The sequence below is a fragment of the Sciurus vulgaris genome (genome assembly GCF_902686455.1).
Source record: "Sciurus vulgaris genome assembly, chromosome: 2".
NCBI classification, from domain to species: Eukaryota; Metazoa; Chordata; class Mammalia; order Rodentia; family Sciuridae; genus Sciurus; species Sciurus vulgaris.
In genome coordinates this window covers 103,814,967-103,840,940 of record NC_136462.1, presented here as the reverse complement: position 1 = coordinate 103,840,940, position 25,974 = coordinate 103,814,967, and the positions used below count along the sequence as shown (strand labels likewise).

The 25,974-nt window shown below is 37.9% G+C and overlaps 1 protein-coding gene across 1 annotated transcript in view; it reads left to right on the top strand.

Moving 5' to 3' along the window:
* Positions 1 to 4,178: 4,178 nt before the first annotated feature.
* Positions 4,179 to 25,974, top strand: part of PYGO1 (pygopus family PHD finger 1) — a 33,334-nt gene continuing 11,538 nt past the window's right edge. Inside the window, exon 1 of the mRNA XM_079128424.1 lies at positions 4,179 to 4,369. Coding sequence (XP_078984550.1) covers positions 4,321 to 4,369 — 49 coding nt within the window. The 5' untranslated portion in view covers positions 4,179 to 4,320. The remainder of the gene's footprint in view (positions 4,370 to 25,974) is intronic.

Sequence of the window (25,974 nt, the reverse complement as noted above, 5' to 3'; positions counted from 1 at the left end):
AGTGCATTATAACTGTTTAAGTGAAACTGATATGAATTAACTCATAACTGCTAATGTAATTTCATGTACTGCTATATGCATGGCCTGGGGAATTATGCATTAGTTTATCTGTCTGCAAGACTTCCCCACTTCAGACTCAAGGTGTCTGACCTTGAGTTGACCTCATTTCTCTTCCTGTATTCAGTGTCTGCTAAAACAAGTCTGGGAGTAAATTCCTGATTTGTCCCTCATCCTCCACATCCAAACAATTACCATGCTGTCAGTTTTTGCCACCATTCTCTGTAATCCCTCTCCACTACTCCAGTTTAGTGTATAAGACCCTCATTGATCTCTTGCCTCATTTTATGTATTATTTCCTAATTGCTATGGTTTGAATGTATCCCCTTCACAATTTAGGTACTATCAATGTGATAGTATTGGGGAGTGGGACCTTTAAGAGGTCATTAGACCATGAGGACTCCTCCCTCATGAATGGGATTAGGTGACATTATAAAAGGGTTTGATGGAGGGTGTTCAGACCCTTTTTGCCTTTTCACTTTCTGCCATATGAGAATGCACTGCTGCTCCCCTAGATACAGTATTCAAGATGCTATCTTCAAAGTGGAGAGCAGCCCTGGCCAGATTCTGGCACCAGATGTTGGGCTACCTATCCAAGAAAATTTATTTCTCAGAACTGTGAGAAAAACAAATTTCTTAATAAATAAACCAGCTTGTGGTATTTTGTTATATGCTATAGCAGCACATATAAACTCATTTTTTTGTTGTTGTTGTTTTTCTGGGTACTGGGGATTAAATTCAGGGGCACTCGACCACTGAACCGCATTCCCAACTCTTATTTTGTATTTTATTTAGAGACGGGGTCTCACTGAGTTGCTTAGTGTCTCACTTTTGTTGAGGTTGGCTTTGAACTCTTGATCCTCCTGCCTCAGCCTCCTGAACCCCTGGGATTACAGGCATGCGTCACTGTGCCTGGCTAAACACATTTTTGAGACAGGAATTTTGCTATGTTGCCCAGAATTTATGGGCTTAAGTGATCCTTCTGCCAGTGTTCTGAATAGCTGGGACTATAGGTGTGTACCACGATGCCTGGCAGACAGGAATGTTTTATGCTGATCCAGTCTGTCTTTTACCTTGTAGGGAGAATGATCTCAATTGCAGAATTAAATATGTCACTCACGTAGTTAAACTCTTCAGTATTTCCCTATCGCTTTCGTGAAAAAAAAAAAAAAATTCTTAGTATGATTTGCAATGCCTTTCAGAGATCTGGCCCCTGTCTACTTTCTGGAAATCAGCTCCTGCCACTTCTCAAAAGGTATCTTATGTTTCAGCCACTCCTAACTACTTAAGATCTCCAAAAGATTCATACTTTTTCACCCCTCTTTCCCTTTGGAAATTTGATTCCCACTAATTATAAGACCCCTAATTTGCTCTTGAAATCTGTTTAGCTAATTTCTACAAGTTCCCCCTCCCCTTTTTTTGTGGTTAAAATACATGAATATAAAATTTGTTACTTAAGCTATTTTCAATGTACTATTGAATGGCATTAATTAGGATATTGTGCAACCATCTCCACTATCCATCTCCAGAAAATATCTATCATTCCAAACTGAAACTCCTTACCCATTAAACAATAATTCCCCATTATTTATCCTTGCCCCAGCTCCTAGTAACTATTCATACACATTCTTTTTAAGGTCACCAGTCCTCTGCCTCTCAAACTGGGTAGAGGGTTTCTCTCCTGTGCTGATATGGTAGTCTAGTATAGACTAGACACTCTGCATTGTCAATGTTAGTTCAAACCTCAATTTTCTCCCCTGCACTGTGAACTCTTCAAAGAGAACTATTGTCTCATTAATCTTTATACACCTTTGAGTAACAATGCTGCATTTCATACCACTCATAAATGCAAGTCACCAAATCTGTTTATTGCTTTTGAACAACCTAGAGAGCATTTAAAGACACATTTCCAGACCTCATTCCCAGAGATCCTGATTCAGTAAATCTGGAGGGGAATTTGGGAATCTGAAGTTTTAGAATGCTCTCCAGATAATTCTGATATGTGCAAACCAGAAGTCAGGTTTTGGAAATTAAATTGATCTAAAAAATGATGTCCAAATAAGATAGTCTTCTTATTCTTGATCAACCATTAAAAAGAGGCCAGTTTATTTTCCTTACTTTATAGTCTCTAGCCTTAGGAAATTATAACAAAGAACTTAAAATCTCTTAGCAATGATTTTTTTCTCAATTGTTCTCTTTGCACTATGGGTTATTAATGTTTTCATATTGACTATTCCAAAGAGCTTTCACATCTGCCTTCAACAATCCTTTGAGGTAGGGAGTTAGATCCAATTTGCTTTATCATATTTACCATTTGCTTTGGCTTTATCACATCATGGCTCTGACAATTCCATTTGTCATAGGGCCAGTTTTAGTCTATTTATTCATACACTCATTCATTCAACAAGTATCTTTTTGAACACTTACATGTACCAGTTAGGTACAAAATTTCTGCCTGCGTGGAGCTTACATTTTAGTTGGGGAAACCCTTCTCCTTGGATGTATCTCCTGTACCAATATTTTCCCCATCCTGTCTGTCCTAGTGATTATCTAATTAGAAATTCCAATCCCACTCCCCTCCATTAGATATCAGTAATGTTTGCCTCCTGGCCAAACCGTATTGTTTTAAAAAGCAGATTCCTATGCTGTGCTGCTAGTCTGTCGTCTAGCTGGTAAGTCTATAGGACTATACACTGGCTCTACATTTACATCCATTCTTTTTGACTTTGGGCAGCTGAATAAGTTGAGTCTTGTCTCCGGAAGGATGAAACTCCTGTCTCCTGCTTTGGTTAGTTCTAGGTCCTCACAAGCTTAATGAGTCCTTTTCAATAATTTTGAAATCAAAATAAGCCTTGTTTTACCAGAGTCAAGACTAGAATCTGCACCTACAAATCCTCTTTAGTAGGATAACTAGACAACTTAACAAAGAAACAGGGAAGTGTTTCATGAAAGTACATCAAGAATATCAGAGCTAAAAGGGACCTGCGAGATGAAGCCTCATTGCCTTTCACAGATCAGAAAACGGAGATCCAGAGATGTTACCTGAATTATCTCAGGTCACACAGCCCAAACGATGAATGTGGACTGGTGGTCAAATCTAACCTACACTTTCACCGGGAATTCTCCTAAAATGTAAGGTCTACGTTGAGGTCCAGCCGTCGCACCGCTTCTACCCCGGGGTCCGTCTTTGTATTCACCCCACGTCGCTCTTTCTTGAGGCGAGTCGTTTAAAACATCAGGTTGGGGCACTGCAGAAACAGGTGTCCAGACCACGGACACGGAGTCGGGGAACATGAGGTTCTACATGCCCGCCGAGAACTCTCCAGCTCCCGCTTACAAAGTTTTCTCGCCTCGTACGTTGCTCTCTCAGATCCGTGGCGGCGAGGCCAAGATGCCTGCTGTGGCTTCCGATGAAGTTGGGAGATGCCACTTCCTCCCCGAGGCTCGGCCGGGCGCGCGGGCCGCGGCGCCCGGCGTCCTCCAGCCCCGCGACCGGCGAGGGAGCGCCGGGCGCGGGGCGGGGCGGCCCCTTGGCGCGCGCTGCCCGCCCCGGCTGCCAGGGCCGCGGGCCCGCGAGCCCCGGCGCGGAGTGAGGCGCGCGCGGGCCGTGGGGGCTGGGCCGAGGCGGAGCGCGAGGCGGCGGCGGCGGGAGGCGCCGCGGGACGAGGCAGCGGCCCCCGCCCCCCGAAGCCCGTCCCCGCGCGGGGCTGGGAGCGCAGGGCGGGGAAGCCGCGGGGCCGCGCCACGTCCCTCGCCCGCCCCGGAGCGGGTTTTGCAGGCGGCTCCAGGCTGGGGGCTTTTGTGTCTGCGACTCGGGAGCGGCGAGAGCGCAGACCTCCTCCTCAGAGGGCGCTGTGAGTGCGCCGCCAGGGCCGCGCCGCCCGCCTCCTGCCTCCCCTGTCAGCGGCTCCCGAGGCGGCGGCGGCGGCGAAGAAGAAGGAGTGGGAGGTGGCGGTGGTGGCGGCGGCGGCGGCTTCGTCCTCGCACATGCCGGCCCTGGGCTGGGGGCCGCCCCCAGGCCGCGCTCCGGGCCGCCGCTGCTGAGCCAGGCGAGCCCCCGCACGCTGCCCCGCCGCCCCGAGGCCTCGTCCTCCTCCCAAACTTTGCAAAGTCGGCCCGCGTCCCCGCCGCCCTCGGCTGCGCCTGGGCGCGGAGGCTCGCCTCACAGCCGCAGCGGCCCCGCGAGGAGGAGGAGCCGCCTCCGCCGCATCAAAGAGACCGAATTCCCGCGGCCTGGGGGGGAGTCATGCTTGGCGGTCTGTAATGTCAGCAGAACAGGAGAAGGATCCCATTTCGCTGAAGAGAGTTCGAGGTAACCGAGAAGGGCGCGGGACTGGGGGGACCCGGGTGAGTGCGGTGCGCGGGGCCGCGTGCCCGGCCGCCGGGAGGCCACGGGGCTCGGTCCGGGCCTAACTCCGCGCAGCCCGCGTCCCGCCCGCGCCCCGGGGCCGAGCTGCGGTCCCGGACGCGCGGCCCCGGCGCCCGCTCGCCCGTAGACACCCGCACGGAGCCCTCCCCTAGCGACTTTGTGTTGGGAGGCAGTTGGAGCCGCACTCAGCATCCCTTCATACCCCTCTCCGCTCCCGCCTCACCTCATCCCCAACACTCAGCACAATAGGCACCTCAGAGGGTGAGAAAGAGACACCCGTTGCAGAGACCTCGAACGGTGCCCCCCCATAAAAGTAAGTTGGATTGCAGGAGAGTTGACGCTCTTGAAGGTCTGCAGGCTTCTGCGTCTCTCCCAGCCCTTCACGAACCCCCCGCGCCCCTCCCGAGGCAACAGATATTCAGTTTTTTCCCTTAAGATTTAGAGAAGAAACTATATAAATTCACAAGGCATTTTCTTCATTGCTTTATGAAAAATTGTCTAATCAGTTTTATGCATGATAGGTTGTCCTCTTTCTTGCAAACTAGTTAAGAGTTGTACTGCCTTCTTACTAAGAAAAATCCGAACCAGGTACTAGACAAAAGATACTGCATGCAAGTTTACAAACGCCACATACCATCTGGAAATTTGTGGATACTTTCCAGCTCATGCCCAGCTCTCAATGGAGTTCAGACTGAAAATCTCCAAATCTGAGTAATGTTTGTTCGTTAAGCAAATATTTATTGAACATCTACTATGTGCTAGACACTTCTTGGCTCTGGGTACAGCAGTGAATAAAGAAAATAGACGATCTTTACACAGAAGGTGTTCACACACTTGTAGGTTAAACACTTTATAAACAAAAAGGATAGAATGTCAAATGGTAAGTGCTGTGGCAAAAAACAAAAACAGAACCAGAACAACAAACATACAAGAAAAGGGGGGAGGGGGGCAGGGAAAAGGGATAGAAAGTATGGGTGGGGCCAGTCGCTGTGGCACAAGCCTGTAATCCCAGCAGCTCAGAAGGCTGGGGCAGGAGAATGGCAAGTTCAAAGCCAGCCTCAGCAAAAAACGAGATGCTAAGCACCTCAGTGAGAGCCTGTCTCTAAACAAAATACAAAATAGGGCTGGGGATGTGGTTCAGTGGTCGAGTACCCCTGAGTTCAATCCCAGATACTGACCCCTCCAAGAAATAAAAATTAAAAAAAAGTATGCGTGGGGTGGAAGGGTTTATATGGGGAGGTGATGTTTGATCCAAGACCTAAGGAAGCTTTAGAATATACCCTTGTGATACCTGTGGGAAAAGCACTGTCAGCAAAAGGAACAGCAAATGCAAAGACCCTGGGTTTGAAATACACGTAGGTGTATTCAAGCAAAGAGCAAAGAAGCTCTTGTAACTGGAACAGAGTTAGCAAGGGAAGGAAGAGTAGTATAAGATGGGCAAAGCGGTGGGATGATTGTGTATTAGAAGGCCTTGTGAGCCATTTAAAACAGGCTTTTACTCTGAGATAGGGACAGGACAGTTTTGTGCAGAAGAGTGATTGATCTGACATTTTTAATAGGACTTCTCTAGCTACTGTATAGAGAGACTAGATTGTAGAGGACAAGTGCTAAAGCACTAGTTAGGAGGCTACTGAAATAACCCTTTCATCCAAAAAAGGGTATTTATCTTTAAGTAATAAGGTAAGTAAAGTAAGTAACAAGGTAAATTTTAATTTGACTTGGTAATATAGAGATCAAGAACTGTAGTCATTGATTGATGTTTTTATACAGTGTGACTGCAGATTTAATCCAGCTTACTTTTATGGGGGTACCGTTTGCAGTCTCTGCCAGGGGTGACAGAACTAGTTTGTGACACACTGACAATGTGATCTCCAAGATCTCCTCTCAAGAGTCTTTAGGTTGAAATTGATTTTCTCAGCCATTGAACAGTCCCCCCCCCCCCCGCATAATTTAGAGTATTGTTTTTGAACACTTAACATCACAACCTTTCATTTGGTGAAATATTTTAACCTTCTGTTTGTGGTTGAGTTGCCAAAGCCTGGCGCAGTGTCGCATACCTGTCACTCCAGCAGCTTGGGGAAGCTGAGGCAGAAGGATCACAAGTTCAAAGCCAGCCTCAGCAACTTAGTGAGACCCTTTCTCAAAATAAACACGGCTGGGGATAGGTCTTGGTGGTTAAGAGCCCTTGGATTCAATCCCCAATACCAAAAAAATAAGAAAAAAGTTGCCAAAGCCCTTAAGAAGTGGGCTTTTTCTGATAAACAATTTTTTCCCCTGAGATTTTGCTGTATTATTTTACCTATTATTATAAATTGCTTTGAAGTCTAAGGAAAAGAGCTATCAAGTTTATACCTTTGAATTCAATTATTGGTCTTAACCAAATGTAATTCTAAATAAAATGGATGAATATTTTATTGTAGGTCAAGAACACATATATCTTCATTTTATACCAACTGCTGCATTTAAGTCTGATGCCTTACCTATTGGGATTTGACTCAGGTGTCAGATCAAGAATTTTCTGAGAGTTAAGTACCAGAATAAAAGACAAAACACTTTTTTAATAAAAGTCAATATTTTTATTTTATGGAGACGGTTTTAATAAGTCATTTTCTAATAATTAACACTTTAAAAGACATTTTTAAAGTTATTTCATAATCCACAAAATGTACCAGAATATCCTGAAATACAGTTCTGTTGAACTTCACTACCCTGGAACTTTTTATTTGCATCATCAACTACATTCAAGTTGTTTATAGGGCATACACTCTTGAGCAGTATTTCTCAAATTGTTTTTTACCCACAGATGTATACAGACAGATATTTTTAAATGGTTCTTTATTTCATGTGTATTACCAAAAAGAAAAAAAAAAAAAACCCTTGAAACCTCTTGCTTATACATATGCATATACTTTATCATAATATGGACTAAAAGCATCATAATCACCTGTTGTACTTCTTAACTATAGAATCCTGGATCCACAGAATCAAGATTTCAGGAAAATTTTCTTGCATCTTCAATGAGATCCCCAGCTGTTCCTTATATATACAAAAATTTGAAAATTATGGCTTGTAGACTTAATTGCAAAGGAGAGTGGGCCAGAAAAAGCTGATTTGTGGTTTTTCAAACTTTTCCTGATGTTATAGCATTACAGTCAGAATTACTATTTAGTGGCACAATATTTTACTCATATTTTTCCTGAGTACTTACCACTCTTTAACTCTCAGCTCTTAATTATAAGACAAATCCATAAAGACATACTATATATTAGTTATCTTTTTAGTTGCCTTGGCATTAAAATGTCAAATTCATAAAGGCATAAATATATTAATTAATTCAGTAATATTTTTTTTTGTTGTTTTTTTGCAGTGCTGAGGATTGAACCCAGGACCTTGTGCTTGCGAGGCAAGCACTCTACCAACTGAGCTATATCCCCAACCCCTCAATAATATCTTTATGCTGCATTCTAATTGTCCATAGCACCTCATACTGCCAAAGCTTACCCTTTTCCCTTAGAATGTCACCTGTAATCCTTATTTTAATAAACATTTCCATTCTCTAGTATTCTTGGAACTCTTAAATGTTGATCTGTAGGCAACATTCCTTTCTTTATTCAACACATATTTATTAAGCAGTCACAGTGCCAGATTGTGGGAATACATTGATTAAGACATGACACAGCCAGGTGTGATGGCACATTCCTGTAATCCTGGTGACTTGGGAGGCTGAGGCAGAAGGATCACATGTTCAAGGCCAATCTTAGCAACTTATCAAGACCCTATTTCAAATAAAAACTTAAAAGGGGTTGTGATATAGCTCAGTGGTAAAGCACCCCTGGGTTCAATCCCCAGTACCAAAATAAAAAAGAAGACTTGACACCTATCCTCAAGAAATTATCAGCTTAGTACCGGACACTTGACACTGTGGAACAAGTGCCCAACACATGGTTGCATTAGGAAACATACTGAATTCTTCATTAATGAGTTATCCTTTCTGTTACCTTTTCAGTTTTCTGCACTCCTACATTTTATTCTTCTGTAAATCTACAAATGGTTTTAAGGTTTTTTTTCACTGAAGCAAAGTTAAAAGACAAAAACAGAAACTTTGAGTGTTAGTAATTATTTAAAGGAAATAAAGGAACATATAACCTATCTTTAAGGCAATCAAGAAAGACCTACAGAAAACTTTTAAGATATGGTTTGTGTTCTTTTGTGTTAAGTGATGTAGCAGGAACATTAAGGAGGAAAAGGAATGAGAAGAGGGTCTAGGAGGTCCCTGGGGATTTTGAGATGGCAGTTTTGGGAGGGAACCATATTTCAAAGCATTGATGATTAATATGCTAAAAGTTAAATGGTGAAGATGTGGCTAAAAAGAAGTGTGGTAGTAGAAAGATGTAACAAATAGTTTGAAAAGAATCAAGAGAAAGTTTCTTTGAGTGCCTTTTTTCCTCCATTGGAAAAAAAAAAAAAAACTTTAAAACTGTTTGTAGATTTACAGAAGAATCCAATATAGGAGAGGGAAAAACTGAAAAGGTAACAGGATTACTCGTTAATTAGTGAAGCATTCAGTACATGTTTTCTAATACCTGTCAATCATGTGCTAGGCACTCACTATTCTAGTAGTTTGGGATGAGACAGACAGGGGTCCTGTTTTCAAAAATTGGGTCTCTGTAGCTTAGAGAAGGGTTCAATTGACAACAAGGATACTCATGGAGGATTGGTCTTAAAGAAAAAGAATAGAGAAACACGGAAATTTAGAGATGCAGAAGAAGTTTGAGGGCATTCATCTCATATGGAATGCTTTTATTTTTTTATTTTTTTTTAAATTAGAGCATTATTGTTATATAGTAGTTGGGTTCATTCCAACAGGGAATGCTTTTAATCAGAGTTAGAATAACATAGGAGATATAGGGATGTAGTTTAGAATGAGATTTTAATAGAAATGTTATAAAAGTACTAAAATTAGACTTTATAAAATACAGACTATCTTAATGGGATGAGTCTATGGAGGATTTGGATTAAGCTTAATGGAACATAATCTATGTAGTCACAGAATCCAGGGAGGAAAAGTTAATGAGAGAAAGTCTGAAGGAAAGGTTTAGTTTTTGCTTTTAAAGTTGTTCCATGGGAAGGGTAAGATTATCAGGAAAATGAATTTGGTTTTAACACATTGCATTGATATCCCTCTGGGATATTCCAATGTACGCAATGGATATACTGACATGGTTTGGAACTGAGGCCAGAAATAGAGATCTGGAAGTATCAGTAAACAGGTGAATACTAATTAATGTCTTGGGAGCACATGAGCTCACCCAAGAGACAGTAAAAAGTGAGAAAAGCATCAAAACCACAAACTCTGGAAACACCTATCCAACAGAAGGGAAATGAAGACCCTGAAAAGCAGAATGTGAAGGAGTTGTCAGAGAGGTAGGAGCAAAGTTGCAGGAAAATAGTGTCACAGATACAAGGAAAAGTAGATGGGAGTGTATTTATGAGGGTTTCATAATTGAATTTTGCTTTTAACATGTTGAACAAAAGGTGTCTATCTCTGAGATGACCAATATACTCTTTCTCGAGTATCCCTGACCATCATTTGTCCAGTGGCCTAAACTCATTCCCCAACACTGTCCCTAAGTCCTATAATATCTGTCTCCTTAATTTTTTGAGCCTACTGCCTTCTTGATCTTTCCACAATCTTTAGTGTCTTTTATCTCTTTGATTCTTATAGGAGCTTAGATTCCTGATCTCCCCTTTTGTCCATCTTAATCCATCCACATTGTCACTTCTAATGATAAATAACTACCATCTGCTGAGTACTTACCAAGTACTTTTCTAAGTGGTTTAAGTAGATTACCTGCCTTAATTCTCTTAGTAACCATATGAATTAGATGTTGTTATCATTCTAGCTTTACATTAAAGGAACTGATCCTCAAAGAGGTTAAATAACATGTGCTTTGGTAACATTCAAGTTTGCCCAGCTAGTAAGTGGCAAAGAACTTTGACTCTAGGGCCTGAGATCCTAACTATTGTGTTCAATTGCCATAGTGCTCTAAAAACCACAATTCAATCATCTTACTCTTTTATAAAATTATTCAGTGGTTCTTCATTATTTGAGGATAAAAATCCACCTCTCATATTGGCCCTTTTTTATTTGGCCCAGGCCTACTATTTAGTTCTTCATTCTTCACATTCCATGAAATGCTGTCCCTTGGCTCCTGTGCTTCAGTCCCAGAATATTCATACTTCCTTTCTAGATGTTGTCATGGTTTGTCTTGCCTTTAAAACTCTGCATTCCTTCTGCTAGGTGTGCCTTCTTTTTTTTCCCATACTTTTGATAAGATATTCATTTTCAAAGCTTCAGCTCAGGTGAGTCCTCCCAAAATGTCTTCTCCAAACTCTTCCTCAAGATCAGGGTGGGCAGGCCTGTGTTCCCTCAATATCCTATGCTCATCTTATAATATTTATCACAGTAAAGTTAAGAGTTTCAAAACGCAAGGAGAGAAAGGAAAATTGTTTCCTATAGAATATGAGATCCTTACAGGGAGGATTTCTTTTGTACATTTAGAAGATCAACAAGTATTTCTGAAATCTAATTTGATGGACGTTAACAAAAAACTTTACTTTTTCCAGTGCTAGAGAGAACTTACCCTCTTGGGATGATGATAAAATTTACTCTTCTACCATTCTTATCCCAGGCAACAAGGGATCTAAACTACCTTTACCATCAAGGTTGGTCTTAAAGCATGGTCAAAAATGATTTCAGGTCTTTTTTCTTGGTTCCAGTCTCTATTGATGTGCTAGTTGCAATAACAAGGAATAGTGCAGTATTTTGACTCTGAACCTGACTACCAAAGTTATTGCAATTTTTCTTTTTTAGATGTATGGTCCTTGGCAAGTTATTTAACTTCTCTGTGTCAGTTTCCTCAGCTACAAAATGAGAACAATTGTACTTATTTCATAGAGCTGTTTGAAGGATTGAATGAGTTCATATATATCAAGTACTTTGAATATTGTCTGGCCCGTTGTAAGTTTTCGGTTTTTTATTAAAATTATAAATCAAGGTCTAAAAGATACCTTTAGTAATGTAATCAACATATACTTTCAGATATATTTAATCAATCAGTCAATAAGTATAAGTAACCTATAATAGATTCTTATTTTGATTAGGGTGGGCATGAAGAGAATAGAAATTAAAGTCCCCCCCCCCCGGAAGAAAGCAGTGAATAAAAAAATTTAATAGCCTTAGATTTCACAGTTTTGCTGGAAAAGACAAATATTGAATACTTGTGAATACTACAGCTTTGTCCCCATGATTTATGAAGATCTTTTTGTCTAAAAAGTTGACTGATCTTGTAATATAATGAGATTTTAAGTTTATTATCAAAGGTATTATTGCATAGTCAGCTTCATAGATGAATACCACATACCTGCCCTTCTAAACTTTACCTGTGTAAGCAACCTTAAACTCCATTTTACTCAGCAATACAAAGATCATTACTTTGGGGATAACAGCACAGGAACCGTAAGTATTTGAAACCTTTAATCACTGATGTTGAGGAGTTGTATTTGAAACCTTTAATCACTAATGTTGAGTCTGAATTTAACATTACGTGCCCAGATTGATCTAGGTTCTGGGTATCATGTAGTGGATACTACATGCATTCTATTTTATTTTATTTTATTTTACTACCATGCATTTTAAAAGAAAATAGTGGCACTTTCATTTCAGTTACATAAGGCCATTTTGCCAAATGCTTAATGAAGTTTATATAATACTGTATTCCCAGGTTGATTCATGATATTTACATTCCATAGTAGAGATCAATATTAGAAAAGTCCATGTTTCAGATGAAGATAAAACTGTTAGGTAAGATGTTCATACCCATAGTAAATGATAGAATAAATTGACATTAGATTTCAGACTTGTATGCTATAATGAAAAACTGGTATTTGAGTATCCAACAAGTATGTTTATATTTCTGGATATTAGATATTTTGGTAGGACTTTAAATGCTATGCAACTATAGTGAGTGAGCTTCTGGTACAGTTTGGTCTCAAGGAAAGCAAAATGTTGGCCAATGTTTGCGTGTCCACTGTGTGCCATGCACTTTACATGGTTAGTGTCATTTAATCAACATAAAGTGCATAACTAAGCTTAGCTGACTTTTTTCCACTTAAAAGAAAATATTATTTATTAAGTATTTCTAAAATAATGTAGTTACATTACTTATGAGCCAGTGTCTTAACTTGAGCTACTATAACAAACTACCATAGACTGAGTGACTTAAAACAATGGATATTTATTTTTGGTACCTGGGAAGTGACATTATATTGAGTTCCTAAGGACCTCTTTTTGATTTATAGACTGCTGTTTTCTCACATAGCCTTTCCTCTGTATGTGTATGGAGGTTAGGGGGACACTTGTGTGTGTATATCTATATCTATATCTATATCTATATCTATATCTATATATATATAGAGAGAGAGAGAGAAAGCTCTCATCTTCTTATAGGGCCACTAATTCCAGCATCAGAGCCCAGCCCAAATGGCATAATGTAAACCTAACTGCCTCTCTTTATTTTGTATGTTAGGCATTTTTATTATAATGTGCGTTGGTGTAGATCTGTTGTAATTTTGTGCATTTGGTGTTCTGTAAGTCTCTTGTATTTGATTTTCCATTTTATTCTTCAGGTTTGGGAAATTTTCTGATATTATTTCATTGAATAGGTTGTTCATTCCTTTGGTTTGTATCTCTGTACCTTCCTCAATCCCAATAATTCTTAAATTTAATCTTTTCATGGTGTTCCATAGTTCTTGGAGGTTTCATTCATGATTTCTTACCATCTTCTCCATTTGGTTAACTTTATTTTCAAGATTAAATATTTCGTCTTCATTGTCTGAGGTTCTGTCTTCCAAGTGATCTACTCTATTGGTGATGCTCGCCATTGAGTTTTTTTTATTAGGTTTATTGTTTCCTTCATTTCAAGGATTTCTGGTTTTTTTTTTTTTGTTGTTGTTGTTTTTTAAGAATCTCTATGTCTTTGTTGAAATGATCTTTTGCTTCTTGCAATTGCTCTTTCAACTGCTTATTGGAGTGATCATTCATTGCCTGCATTTGCTGTCTTATCTCATCCTTTACTTCACTAATCATTTTAATTATGTATATTCTGAACTCCTTTTCTGACATTTCTTCTACCATGCTGTCACTAGATTCTATTAATATAGAATCTAGGTTTGTATGGAACATTTTATTCCCTTGTTTTTTCATATTGTTCCTGTATCCTCCCCTCTAGCAGTGCAGATCTGGGATTTTGTACTTTCCCCCCATAGGCTTATAGTGACCCTACAGGTTTCCAGAACCTCCTCTTTAAGGGGGGAGATCAATATTAGCAGCACCCAGTACAGACAATATGCAGCCCTAAACCAAATAACCTCTATGAAGCCGTTAACAATATTGTCATAATAAACAGGATGAGTTCAATTATTATCTACAGGATAACAAAAAGATATGCAATAAGGTCTGCAGTTTCTAATGGAGGACAAAGGATGGGGAGGGGTGTAGGATGTAACGGTTAATGGGATGATAAGAAAAGAGTATATAGAAGTTCTAGATCATAGAAAGTGAAAATATAATCAAAAGAAGTTGGTTGTTAACATGAGAAAAGGGAGAAAGAGACTGAGGAAACAGGTAAAAGGAAAATAGAGCAAGAAAAATAAAGAAATAAAAACTTTAAAAATTTCAAAAAGGAGAAAAAAAAATCTACACTGTAACAGTCATATAGTATTCAAACCTCACAGTCTTCAGTAGCCTGATGCATGAGAGGTACCTGACAATGAGCTTCCAGTCTTCAGTAGGCATCTCAGGATGGGATTTGCCCCACCTAAAGATGGGAGCTTTCGCTTCCAGGATAATCCAAGATGGTCTCACTAGCCTCCAAATGTGTTGGCAAATGGGAAGCTGCAGCTTGGGGTGTGGGCGTGGTCAGCTGGGGTCCTGGAAGCGAGGTGTGGTTGGGGCAGGGGGTGGAAGGGGGTGTGGTTCGTCTGATTGAGGGGTCCTGGAGGCAGTCCTTGGTCAGTGCGGACAGGGGTCCTGCAGGTTCTGGCTGTTGTCTCAAAATTGTGGCAGACAGGTGTAACAGGCAAACCTGCTGTGACAGTGGACTTTCAGGCAACAGCAGGCAACTGGCAATCCATTGGCATTATGTGGTTGTCTGCAGGTCTGCAGGCTACAAGTGGACTATTGGCAGGTGGACCTCAGGGTATGAGAAGGTGAAGGGCAGGTGATGGGCAGGCAGGAGGCAGGCAAAAGGGCAAATGGCAGATGATAGGCAACAATCAGTGAGCAATCTGTACTCAAAAGGTAGTCAATATGCTGGCAGATTGCAGGTGATCGTAGTGGACAAATCGGGTAAACAACAGGGGATCAATAAGCAGCAAAGACTGCTTCATAGAGAAACAGATATCTTCTGCCTGAACCCGAGTTACGGAATGACTAGGAACGCAGCCTCCCTCTAGTCTGCCATCGTGTATCTCCTCCTAACTACCTCTCAGAAGGTCCCACCTATTAATAGCATTACATTGAGATTAAGCTTCAACATATTAATTTTTTAGAAAAACATTCTACCGGAGTAGTTAGTATGATAAGTGAGATTAAAAGATGAATATTGAAAATACATAAAAAACCTAAAGTAAATATTCCTCATTTATATAAGTAAAAATTACAGATAGGAAAAAGAGATTTAATTTATATCAAAGAAATTCTTAACTTACAACATCTTTGGATGGGAAAAAAATTCTTCATTTACTAGATTGGAATCTCATATAATTCTATAGGGAAAGATGCAACTTCAACTTCTAGCTTATAAAGGCGAAAAGAGGTAAGAGGATTTTTTGCTTAATTAGGGTTGACAGGCATAATGTGGTGTAATCAAATTGATAGATAAAATTCCTTCTCTTTCTTAGACTTCTTGTTCCACTTTTGACTTCATCCTTTCCCTCTTATATTCCTCTTGTACTTTCAGAGGGTGCTCAGCACTTAGGAGTAAAGAGATGAAATGAAGAAATTCAAATATTAACAAAAGGTTTAGAGTGTCATAAGAAATGTGGCAGTCCCTTTTGGCTGTGCGCCCCAAGCTCTTACAGAAGTAGCAGCAAATGGGTATATAGAGCAGGTAGATAGAAACTCTGGTACCAAAGTTATTAAAGGAACCTAAATAACTCACATTAAAACTTCCAAGTTAATGCTGGGCACCGTGCCACACACCTATAATCCCAGCCGCTCAAGAGGCTGAGTCAGGAGGATCAAGTGCTCAAAGCCAGCCTCAGTAATGGTGAGGTGCTAAGCAACTCAGTGAGACCCTGTCTCTAAATAAAATACAAGCTAGAACTAGGGATGTGGCTCAGTGGTTGAGTGCCAGGGCCTGAGTTCAATCCCCAGTAACTCCCCCTCCAAAAAAGCCCCACAAAACTGCAAGTTAATAACATTCCCTTCCCTTGAAATCTGATCTTTCTCTTCATTTTATAAGAAAGAAGATCATAGAAATTCTTAATAGCTTGTATTCTTAATTAACCCTGATGACCATGCATCTAATCCAATATTACTGATTATATCATGTAGAAGAGCCATCAGCATTATAGATAGCAGGAGAAAGTACATATGTAAGACCAAGAGTCAGAGGCATTGAAAGTGTTATACAGTTAACTCTTTAGATGAACTATAAATGGGGAATAGGGATCAGTGGGACCTTGAAGATTTGCTTTATGGGATGAGGGTGAAGATGTTAGACTTATATAAAAAATGAATACTATAACACTCAGTTTTTTTTTTAATTACATATTTATTTGTTGAGATGGAGTCTTGTGTTGCCCAGGTAAAAATGCAATTTTTGTGGGTTGTGTATATGTGTATGTATGTCAGTGTGTTTGCATGCTAAGGATCAAACCAAGGGCCTTCTGCATACTAAGTATGTGTTCTACTACCAACCCACACCGCCAGCCAAAACTCCATTTTTTTGAGGTGTGGGTTATTGGGGATTGAACTCAGGGACACTCGAGCACTGAGCCACACCACCAGCCCTAATTTTTGTGTTTTATTTAGAGACAAGATCTCACTGAGTTGCTTAGTGCCTAGCTTTTGCTGAGGCTGGCTTTGAACTTGCTGCTGTCCTCTTGCCTCAACCTCCTGAACTGCTGGGATTACAGGCATGCACCATGGCACCAGGTCAAAATTCCATTTTTAAAAGAGAATTTTAGGTGGTTTTATTTATAGCTTACTTGAAAATAATGAGTTTATTTAAATGATTTCAAATGTTAGAGTTTTGCACCCAGTATTTACAAGCAATTCTTTGATTTTTGGAAATTAAGCACAGATGGTAGATTCAATTGAGAGTACATTTTGGGCTGGGGAAGTAGTTCAGTGGTATAGTGTTTGCTCAGAATGCATGAGGCCCTGGATTCAATCCCATAGCGCACACATATACAAAAGTACCTTTGCCCATTATTAAATTACAGTGTTTTAATTATAAAATTATAGTTATTCACTAGCCTTAAGAATACTGTGAATGATAATTCAGATATCCTGGAGACTAATTTATTAATAGTTGTTTTTATCTTTAAGAATTACCTTTTTCTACTTGTTAAAATGGAATACCCATGACAGATGTTAGGCAAGATAGTTCTTTGAAGTTTGGCACATTTATTTATATAACTGCTTTATTCTTTGACCTCTTAAGACTTGTTAATACTCCTTCCATACCACACCCATCAGAATATCTAGGTATTCACATTAAAGAACAACACAGATTTCTGTTTAATAAGTCCTTTATGTAGAACTGCATACAAATTATTAGCCTGCAATTATCAATTCATTTTATGTGGGCTACTGAGTATATACACTTGAATTAGATTTGGTTAACTCTGATTTGAATGAATGACCTCAAGGAATGAATTGGATCTCACTGTCCTTTATTTACCATCTACCCAGATGGCATTGCCATATCGAATTAGAATTAAATCATAGGAGTTCTTTTAGTTTGAACCATGAGTGTCCATTTTTGCCTTCTGTGGTCTGCAAAGGAAGACTTAGTATATGCATAAAATTTTAGGGAGGCAGGCTATTATCTTAGAAGTAGATAAATATTGTTTTACTCAAATAGCCAAAGAAGAAATAGGTAAATTGGATTTCATCAAAATTTTAAAAATTATGTGTCAAAGAATACTACCAAAGTGCAAAAGACAACCCACAAAATGGGAGAAAATATTCACAACTTATTTATTTATTTATTTGCATTTCTGGGAATTGAACCCAGGGCCCCTTGCATGCTAGGCATGTTTGCAAATTATTTCTCTGTTCAAAGTCTAGTATTGGGGGTGGGGAGGGAGAGAAGAATGGGGGAGCTTTAGATTATGTAGAAGGAGATGAGAGGGAGGAGTGTGTGTGGCACTGTGTCCAGCATTAACTCTAAGTTTTAATGTGAGTTATTTAGGTTCCTTTATTAACTGGTACCAAAAAAAAAAGAAATGGTGGACTGAGACAGGCATCATTACCCTATGTACATAAACGATTACACGAATGGTATGAATCTACATCATGTACAACCATATGTACAAATGATGTACCCTATTTGTATACAGTGAATCCAAATGCAGTCTGTAAAAAATTAAAAGATAAAAAAGTCTTGTATTCAGAATGAATAAAGAATTCTTAGAGCTTAACAAAACCAAATAAACAATCTTTCAGCTAGAAAATGGCCAAAGGATTTGGATAGACATTTCTCCAAATAAAATATGTAAATACATAAATTAGAAATAAGGATCAGAATAGAGAGGGTTACAAGGTAGAAAAGATTCAGATAAACATACTAAGTGCAGATGAAAAAGACATAGTAAAGTCAGAATAGCTAGCTAACAGATATGGAGCCAAAAATTTGTAGCATAATGAAAAGTAGTGCCCCCTGAAGTAGAGCTCTCAACAAATACAGCAGAAAAAGTAATCAAAGAGATGAAAAAAGAATATCTGAAATAAAGAATTGGATCTAGAAATGGAAAATACCCTTCTAAATAGGGACAAAGAGTAGGATTATATGTGAGATTATATTATCTTTAACTTTTGAAGCAGTGAGTCAGTAAATGCTATCTGAAATGAAAAAAGGGCTTGGCATATATAACTCATTGGTACACTGCCTAGCACGCATGAGGCCCTAAGTTCAATCCCCAGCACCACTAAAAACATAAATAAAAATGAAAAAAATATATAATTTTTACAACTTAATGTTTTTCATGATGTCTTTTCTTCACCTTAGAGGATTATTTTCTCTGGGTGAAGAAGCATTTAACATATTTTTCAGTTTATTTTAGTTTTATTAAATTCTAATAAAGTTAAAATTTTAATGCTTTTATTTAAAAATAGTATCCTATTTTTGTAAAATTGTATGTGTGTCTATCTATACAAAAGGGAAAATAGGTAGATAGCAAGCTAGATGTCTGGAATGATCTTAATAATGATGATCATGTATGGTGGAACTTGAGATGTATGTCAGAATCTGGTCAGGAGGAAAACCCCACACCATTCTTTAACAAAGAATATGAATTATTGTTAACAAATATTGAACTGAAGTAGCAAAAATAGAATACTAAAGTTTTCATGGAAGAAGCAATTGTGGGAAGCAGTTATCATCCCCAAGGCTGTGAGACAAAGGAAAAGATATTGAAATTATTTAAATACATAAACCAAGAGGCAGGGCATCATGGAGTTTAAACTCAGATTTCTGAGTTTAGTGTCTTGGTCTTGGAGGAGAGACCCTGCCAGCTTAGGACCCAGATACCTACTGAGGTGTCTCTTGAGGAGCATGCAAGGCTGTTTTCTGCAAGTGTTGGAAATACTGCAAACAGTATTTAACTACTGAAATTGATGTGCTGGGAACAAACTACCACTGCAGGTGAGTAGAAATGAGGCCAGGTACCACTGAGAGGAACAGAAAGAGCATATTCATTTTTCTCCCTCAGTCTTCCTGTCTCCTCCTAGCAATCCCTGTTGGCACAACCTAACAGGGATCCAGCATTATATAGAATGGTATGTTTGAATTGGCACAGGGTGATTTTTTTCTTCACATCCATTGCTTATGACTTCTTCATAATGAGTATGTTTATTTCCAACAAAAAAGTAATTTTTTTTTTTTACAATTCATTTTTTAAAATTTTTATTTATTATTTATTTATTTTTTTATTGTAAACAAATGGGATACATGTTGTTTCTCTGTACATGGCGTAAAGGCATACCATTTGTGTAATCATAAATTTACATAGAACAATGTTGTTTGATTCATTCTGTTATTTTTTCCCTTCCCCCCACCCTTCCCACCCCTCTTTTCCCTCTATACAGTACTTCCTTCCTCCATACTTGCCCCCCTCCCTAACCCTAACTCTAACCCTAACACTAACCCTTCCCTCCCCCCCATTATGTGTCATCCTCCACTTATTAGCGATATCATTCGTCCTCTGGCTTTTTGAGATTGGCTTATCTCACTTAGCATGATATTCTCCAATTTCATCCATTTGCCTGCAAATGCCATAATTTTATCATTCTTTATGGCTGAGTAATATTCCATTGTATATATATACCACAGTTTCTTTATCCATTCATCAATTGAAGGACATCTAGGTTGGTTCCACAGTCTGGCTATGGTGAATTGAGCAGCTATGAACATTGATGTGGCTGTATCTCTGTAGTATGCTGATTTTAAGTCCTTTGGGTATAGGCCAAGGAGTGGGATAGCTGGGTCAAATGGTAGGTCCATTCCAAGTTTTCTAAGGAATCTCCACACTGCTTTCCAGAGTGGCTGCACTAATTTGCAGCCCCACCAGCAATGTATGAGTGTACCTTTCTCCCCACATCCTCGCCAACACCTGTTGTTGCTCGTATTCTTGATAATTGCCATTCTAATTGGGGTGAGATGTAATCTTAGGGTGGTTTTGATTTGCATTTCTCTTATTACTAGAGATGTTGAACATTTTTCCATATGTTTGTTGATTGCTTGTAGATCTTCTTCTGTGAAGTGTCTATTCATTTCCTTAGCCCATTTGTCGACTGGATTATTTGAATTCTTGGAGTAGAGTTTTTTGAGTTCTTTATAGATTCTGGAGATTATTGCTCTATCTGAAGTATGATTGGCAAAGATATTCTCCCACTCTGTAGGCTCTTTCTTTGCATTGCTGATAGTTTCCTTTGCTGAGAGAAAGCTTTTTAGTTTGAATCTATCCCAGTGGTTGATTCTAGCTTTTATTTCTTGTGCTATGGGAGTCCTGTTAAGGAAGTCTGATCCTAGACCAACAAGGTGAAGATTTGGACCTACTTTTTCTTCTGTAATCTGCAGGGTCTCTGGTCTGATTCCAAGGTCCTTAATCCATTTTACCCCATTCACAATAGCCTCGAAAAAAATAAAATACTTGGGAATCAATCTCACAAAAGAGGTGAAAGACCTCTACAATGAGAACTATACAACACTAAAGAAAGAAATTAAAGAACACCTTAGAAGATGGAAAGATCTTCCATGTTCTTGGATAGGAAGAATTAATATTGTCAAAATGGCCATACTACCTAAAGTGCTATACAAATTCAATGCAATTCCAATTAAAATCCCAATGATGTACCTTACAGAAATAGAGCAAGCAATTATGAAATTCATCTGGAAGAATAAGAAACCCAGAATAGCTAAAGCAATCCTTAGCAGGAAGAGTGAAACAGGGGGTATTGCAATACCAGGTCTTCAACTCTACTACAAAGCAATAGTAACAAAAACGGCATGGTATTGGTACCAAAATAGAAAGGTAGATCAATGGTACAGAATAGAGGACACGGACACAAACCCAAATAAATACAATTTTCTCATACTAGACAAAGGTTCCAAAAATATGCAATGGAGAAAAGATAGCCTCTTCAACAAATGGTGCTGGGAGAATTGGAAATCCATATGCAACAGAATGAAACTAAACCCATATCTCTCACCATGCACGAAACTAAATCAAAAAAGTAATTTTTAAAGGAGTACCTACCAAAGTGTTTGTCATATAACTTAAAAGAGAAAGGTAGTGGAGTCTAAAAGGAATAAAGTTGTGCATTGCTATTCAATATGTGGTTGATGGATCAACATCTCTATTACCTGAGGGATTATTAGAAATACAAATTCATGGACTTTATCCCAGAATTACTGAGTCAGAATTATAGGGAATGAGGCTTAGTATTGTGTTTTGACAAACTTCCTGGTAATTTTATGCACATTAACATTTGAGAATCACTCATGCATAATTAAAAATTTCAGGAGTAGGTTTTTTAGTCAGAAAGATACAACTATGTGATCTTGAGCTAGTTAGTTAATTAAATCTGAGCCTGTTTCCTTATCTACAAAATGAAAGGAACTAAGGATTTTTTGGGAATCAAGTAAGCTTGTGTATATAAAATACTTATTGCAATATCTGACACACAGTAAACATTCATTGTTAATATTATCCTATATAATTTTCTCTCCTTCAGTTTTGTACCAGTCTTATAGCTTGGACTCAACCATCATTTATTGAGGACTTATGGAAAAGGTCATATACCATGGGCAGATACAAAATGAGACATATTTGCTACATACACACATACATACACCTTTATTTTATATATACACATATGATTGTTTCATATATATGTATATACACATATAAATACATATATTTACATATATATTTATATATATATAAATTTTTTTATCCATTCATCCATCAGTGAACACATAGGTTTTTTTCCATGTCTAGGTTTTTATAAATAATGCTGAAATAAACATGGGAATGCAAATAGCTCTTTAAGATACTGATTTCATTTCTTTCAGATATTTATGCAGAAATTGGCTTATACATCTTATGATAGTTCTATTTTTAATTTCCCATAATAAGATTTTTTTTTTCGCTATGGAGTTGTATGAGTACCTTATGTATTTTGGATAATAACCCCTTACCTGGTAAGGTATATAATTTGCAAACATTTTCTTCCATTTCATAGATTTCTTTTTCATTTTGTTGTTTTCTTTGCTGTGCAGAAGCTTTTTGGTTTGATGTAATCCCACTCGTTTAGTTTTGCTTTTGTTGCTTTATGCTTTGGGTGTCATATACAAAAGATTATTTCCAAGACCAATGACAGGGAATTTTTTCCGTGTTTTCTTCTAGGAGTTTTAAAGTTTCAGATTTTATATTTAAGTCCTTAGTTCATTTTGAATTAATTTTTGTGCATGGTATAAGATTTCACTCTTGCACATTGATATCCAATTTTTCTAGCACCATTTGTTGAAGATAGTGTTCTCTCCCTGTGATGTATTCTTGGTGCTCTTGTCAAATATTTGTTGAATGTGTATATGTTTGTTTATTTCTGGCCTCTCAATTCTGTTTATTGGTCCATATATCTGTTTTTATGCTAGTACCATACTGTTTTGATTACTTTCATTTTGTAATATATTTTGAAATCAGGAAATGTAATGCCTCCAGCTTTATTCTTTCTCAAGATCGTTTTGACTATTTATGGTCTTCTGTGGTTCCATATGAATTTGGGGATTTTTTTTCCTGAGAGAAATGCCATTGAGTTTTGATAGTGGTCATGTTGAATATATATATATATATAATCTTTTAAAACACCCTATTGAGGAACACAGAGGAAGACTTTTAACAAATGAAAAGGTAGTCTCTATTCAGCTTGCCATCCAGAACAAAGTAATATTGTTTTGGGGCTGCAGTTGTGACTCAGTGGCAGAGCACTTGCCTAGCATGTGTGAGGCACTGGGTTTGATCCTCAGCACCACATAAAAATAAATAAAGGTGAGCTGAAGAAATAAAGGTATAAAATTTTTTAAAATAATATTGTTTTTACCTTATTTCCTCCAAAATAAATTCCATGTGGAGCAAAGATATAACAAAAATGAAACCATACTATGGAAAATTAAAAATTAAATAGGAAAATTAAAAATAGAATTACCATAAGATATAGCAATTCCACTGCTATGTATGTAGCCAGAAGAATTGAAAGCAGAGTCTTGAAGAGATGTTTGTACCCTCATATTCATAGCAGCATGATTCATAATAGCCAAAATGTGGAGGCGACCCACATGTCCAAGAGGGACATTATTCTAAATGAAATAGGTGATATAAGCCAGTAACAAAAGACAAATAGTTATTTTTCCATTTTAAGAGATATCTGTAATAGTCAAATTTGTAAAAGTTGAAAGTAGAACAGTGGTTACCAGTGGATGAAGGAGGAATATGGGGAGTTGTTGCTTAATGGGTATAGAATTTCACTTTTGCAAAATGAAAGTTCTCAAGATTTGTTGCACAATAATGTGAATAATGGCTAATGTTATTGAACTGGTTAAAATGGTTAAGAGACTAATTTTATGTAATGTGCTTTGTCACAATTAAAAATTAAGATTAAAAAGTGAAGTTATTCATGAATGAATAACCAGAACAAGAAGTTATACTCCATTTATGTATGATGGGTCAAATGCATTCTACTGTCATGTATAACTAATTAGAACAAAAAAAAAGTGAAGCTATAAAAACATTAGGAGAAAACATGAGAACTATTTTTTCTTTCAAAATAATAGTTCTTCTAAATATAAGACAAAGCCCAGGATTAAAAAAATAAAATATTGATGTATTTTATTACATTAAATTATTTTTTAAAAATTTTGAATAGTGTAACAGGAGAAACTGGGTATGGGGTTTATGGACAATATTTTCAAAACTCCTGTGAATCTAAAATTATCCTAAAAAATTTAAATGTATTAAAAACTATATGATAAATCAAGATATAATTTGATAAAACTATAGTTTACATTATGGAGGCTTTTTTAGTGTATAAAGAACTCTTACAAATTACTAAAAAAAGAATCAAACAGTAAAAGAATAATAAATAGAAAAGGAAATACAGATGTCTTTTAAACACACATAAGGGAAATGAAAGTTTAAAATACATGCAAATATCATTTGGATGCAGGGGTGGCACGCCTGTAATCTCAGCTGCTTGGAAGACTGAGACAGAATTGCAAGTTTGAGTCCAACCAAGCAACTTAGAGACATCCTATCTCAAAATAAAAAGGGGGTTTAATGCAATGGTAGAGTGACCCTGGGTTGAATTCCCAGTACCAGAAGAATGAATGAATGAATGAATGAATGCAAATATCACCATTTTGCATTCCCTAATGAATCAGTAAAGCCGAACTTTGATTATCAGTGGTTAAGATGTCTGCTAAATTATCCTATCCTGCTAGTGTGTATAGAGGCTCCAGGACTGTAAATTCCATGGATTTTAATCCTTTGATTAGGTTACATCATATGACACAGTTTACCTTAAGGTAGATTGGTTATCTGGGCAGATATGACCTATTCCCATGAGCTCAGTAAGTAGAGAATTACCCACAGCTGTTTGGAGAAGAGGTATTCAGAGACTACTTCATGAAACACATGAAGATTTTGATAACACCATTTCTGACCGGAAAGTGGAGAGAACTTTAAGTCAAGAAATCTAGTCTCTAGGAACTAAAAGTGGACAGACAAGCAGAATAGAATCTTAGTCCTATAACCAAGAAGAACTGAATTTGATCATAAGCAGGAATGAGCTTGGGAACAGCTTTCCCTCAGGGCCTCCAGATAAAAACTCAACAATACTGACATCTTGATTTTGGTTTGATATTCTGACCAGAAAACCCATCCTGATTTTTGATCTCTGAATTATAGACTGAGAGATAATAATGATTGTTTTAAATTTTTCTTTTTTCACACATTTTTTATTGGTACATATTGATGGGATTTGTTGTTGCTTATTTATCCATACCCACAGTATAACAATATAATTTGATCAATATCACTGCCCAGCATTTCCCCCTCCCTCCCCGCTCCTACCCCTTTCCTCTACTGATTAAATTTTAATTGAAATAAAATTCACATAATGTAAAATTTTCCAAACTATTTTATAGTATACATTTCAGTAGTTTTTAGTATATTTGCAATATTGTACAACTCTCATTACTTTCTAATTCCAGACTATTTTATTGCTTCAAAAAGAAACGCTGTGCCTCCTGATTTCCCCCTTTCCCCAATGGCCTTTTCCCCAAAGGCCTGGCAACCATTAATCTATTTCTGTCTCAGTAGATTTTCCTATTCTGAGCATTTCTTATGAATGGAATCATAAAGTATGTGGTCTTTTGTGTCTGGTTTCTTTCATTTAGGGTAGTAGTTTCTAGGTTTATCATGTTATAGCATGATATTTGATATCAATATTTTCATTCCCTTTTATGACTGAATAATCTGTTGTATGGATACACCATATTTTGTTTATCCATTCACTCGTTGATAGACATTTGGGTTGTTTCCTTTTTTATTTTTGGCTATTATGAGTAATATTGTGAACACTTCTATAAAAAAAAGTTTTGTTCAAACAGGTTTTCAATTCTCTTGGTTGTATACCTAGGAGAGGAATTGCTGGATCATATGGTAGCTTTACATTTAAGTATAAATTTTTTCACATC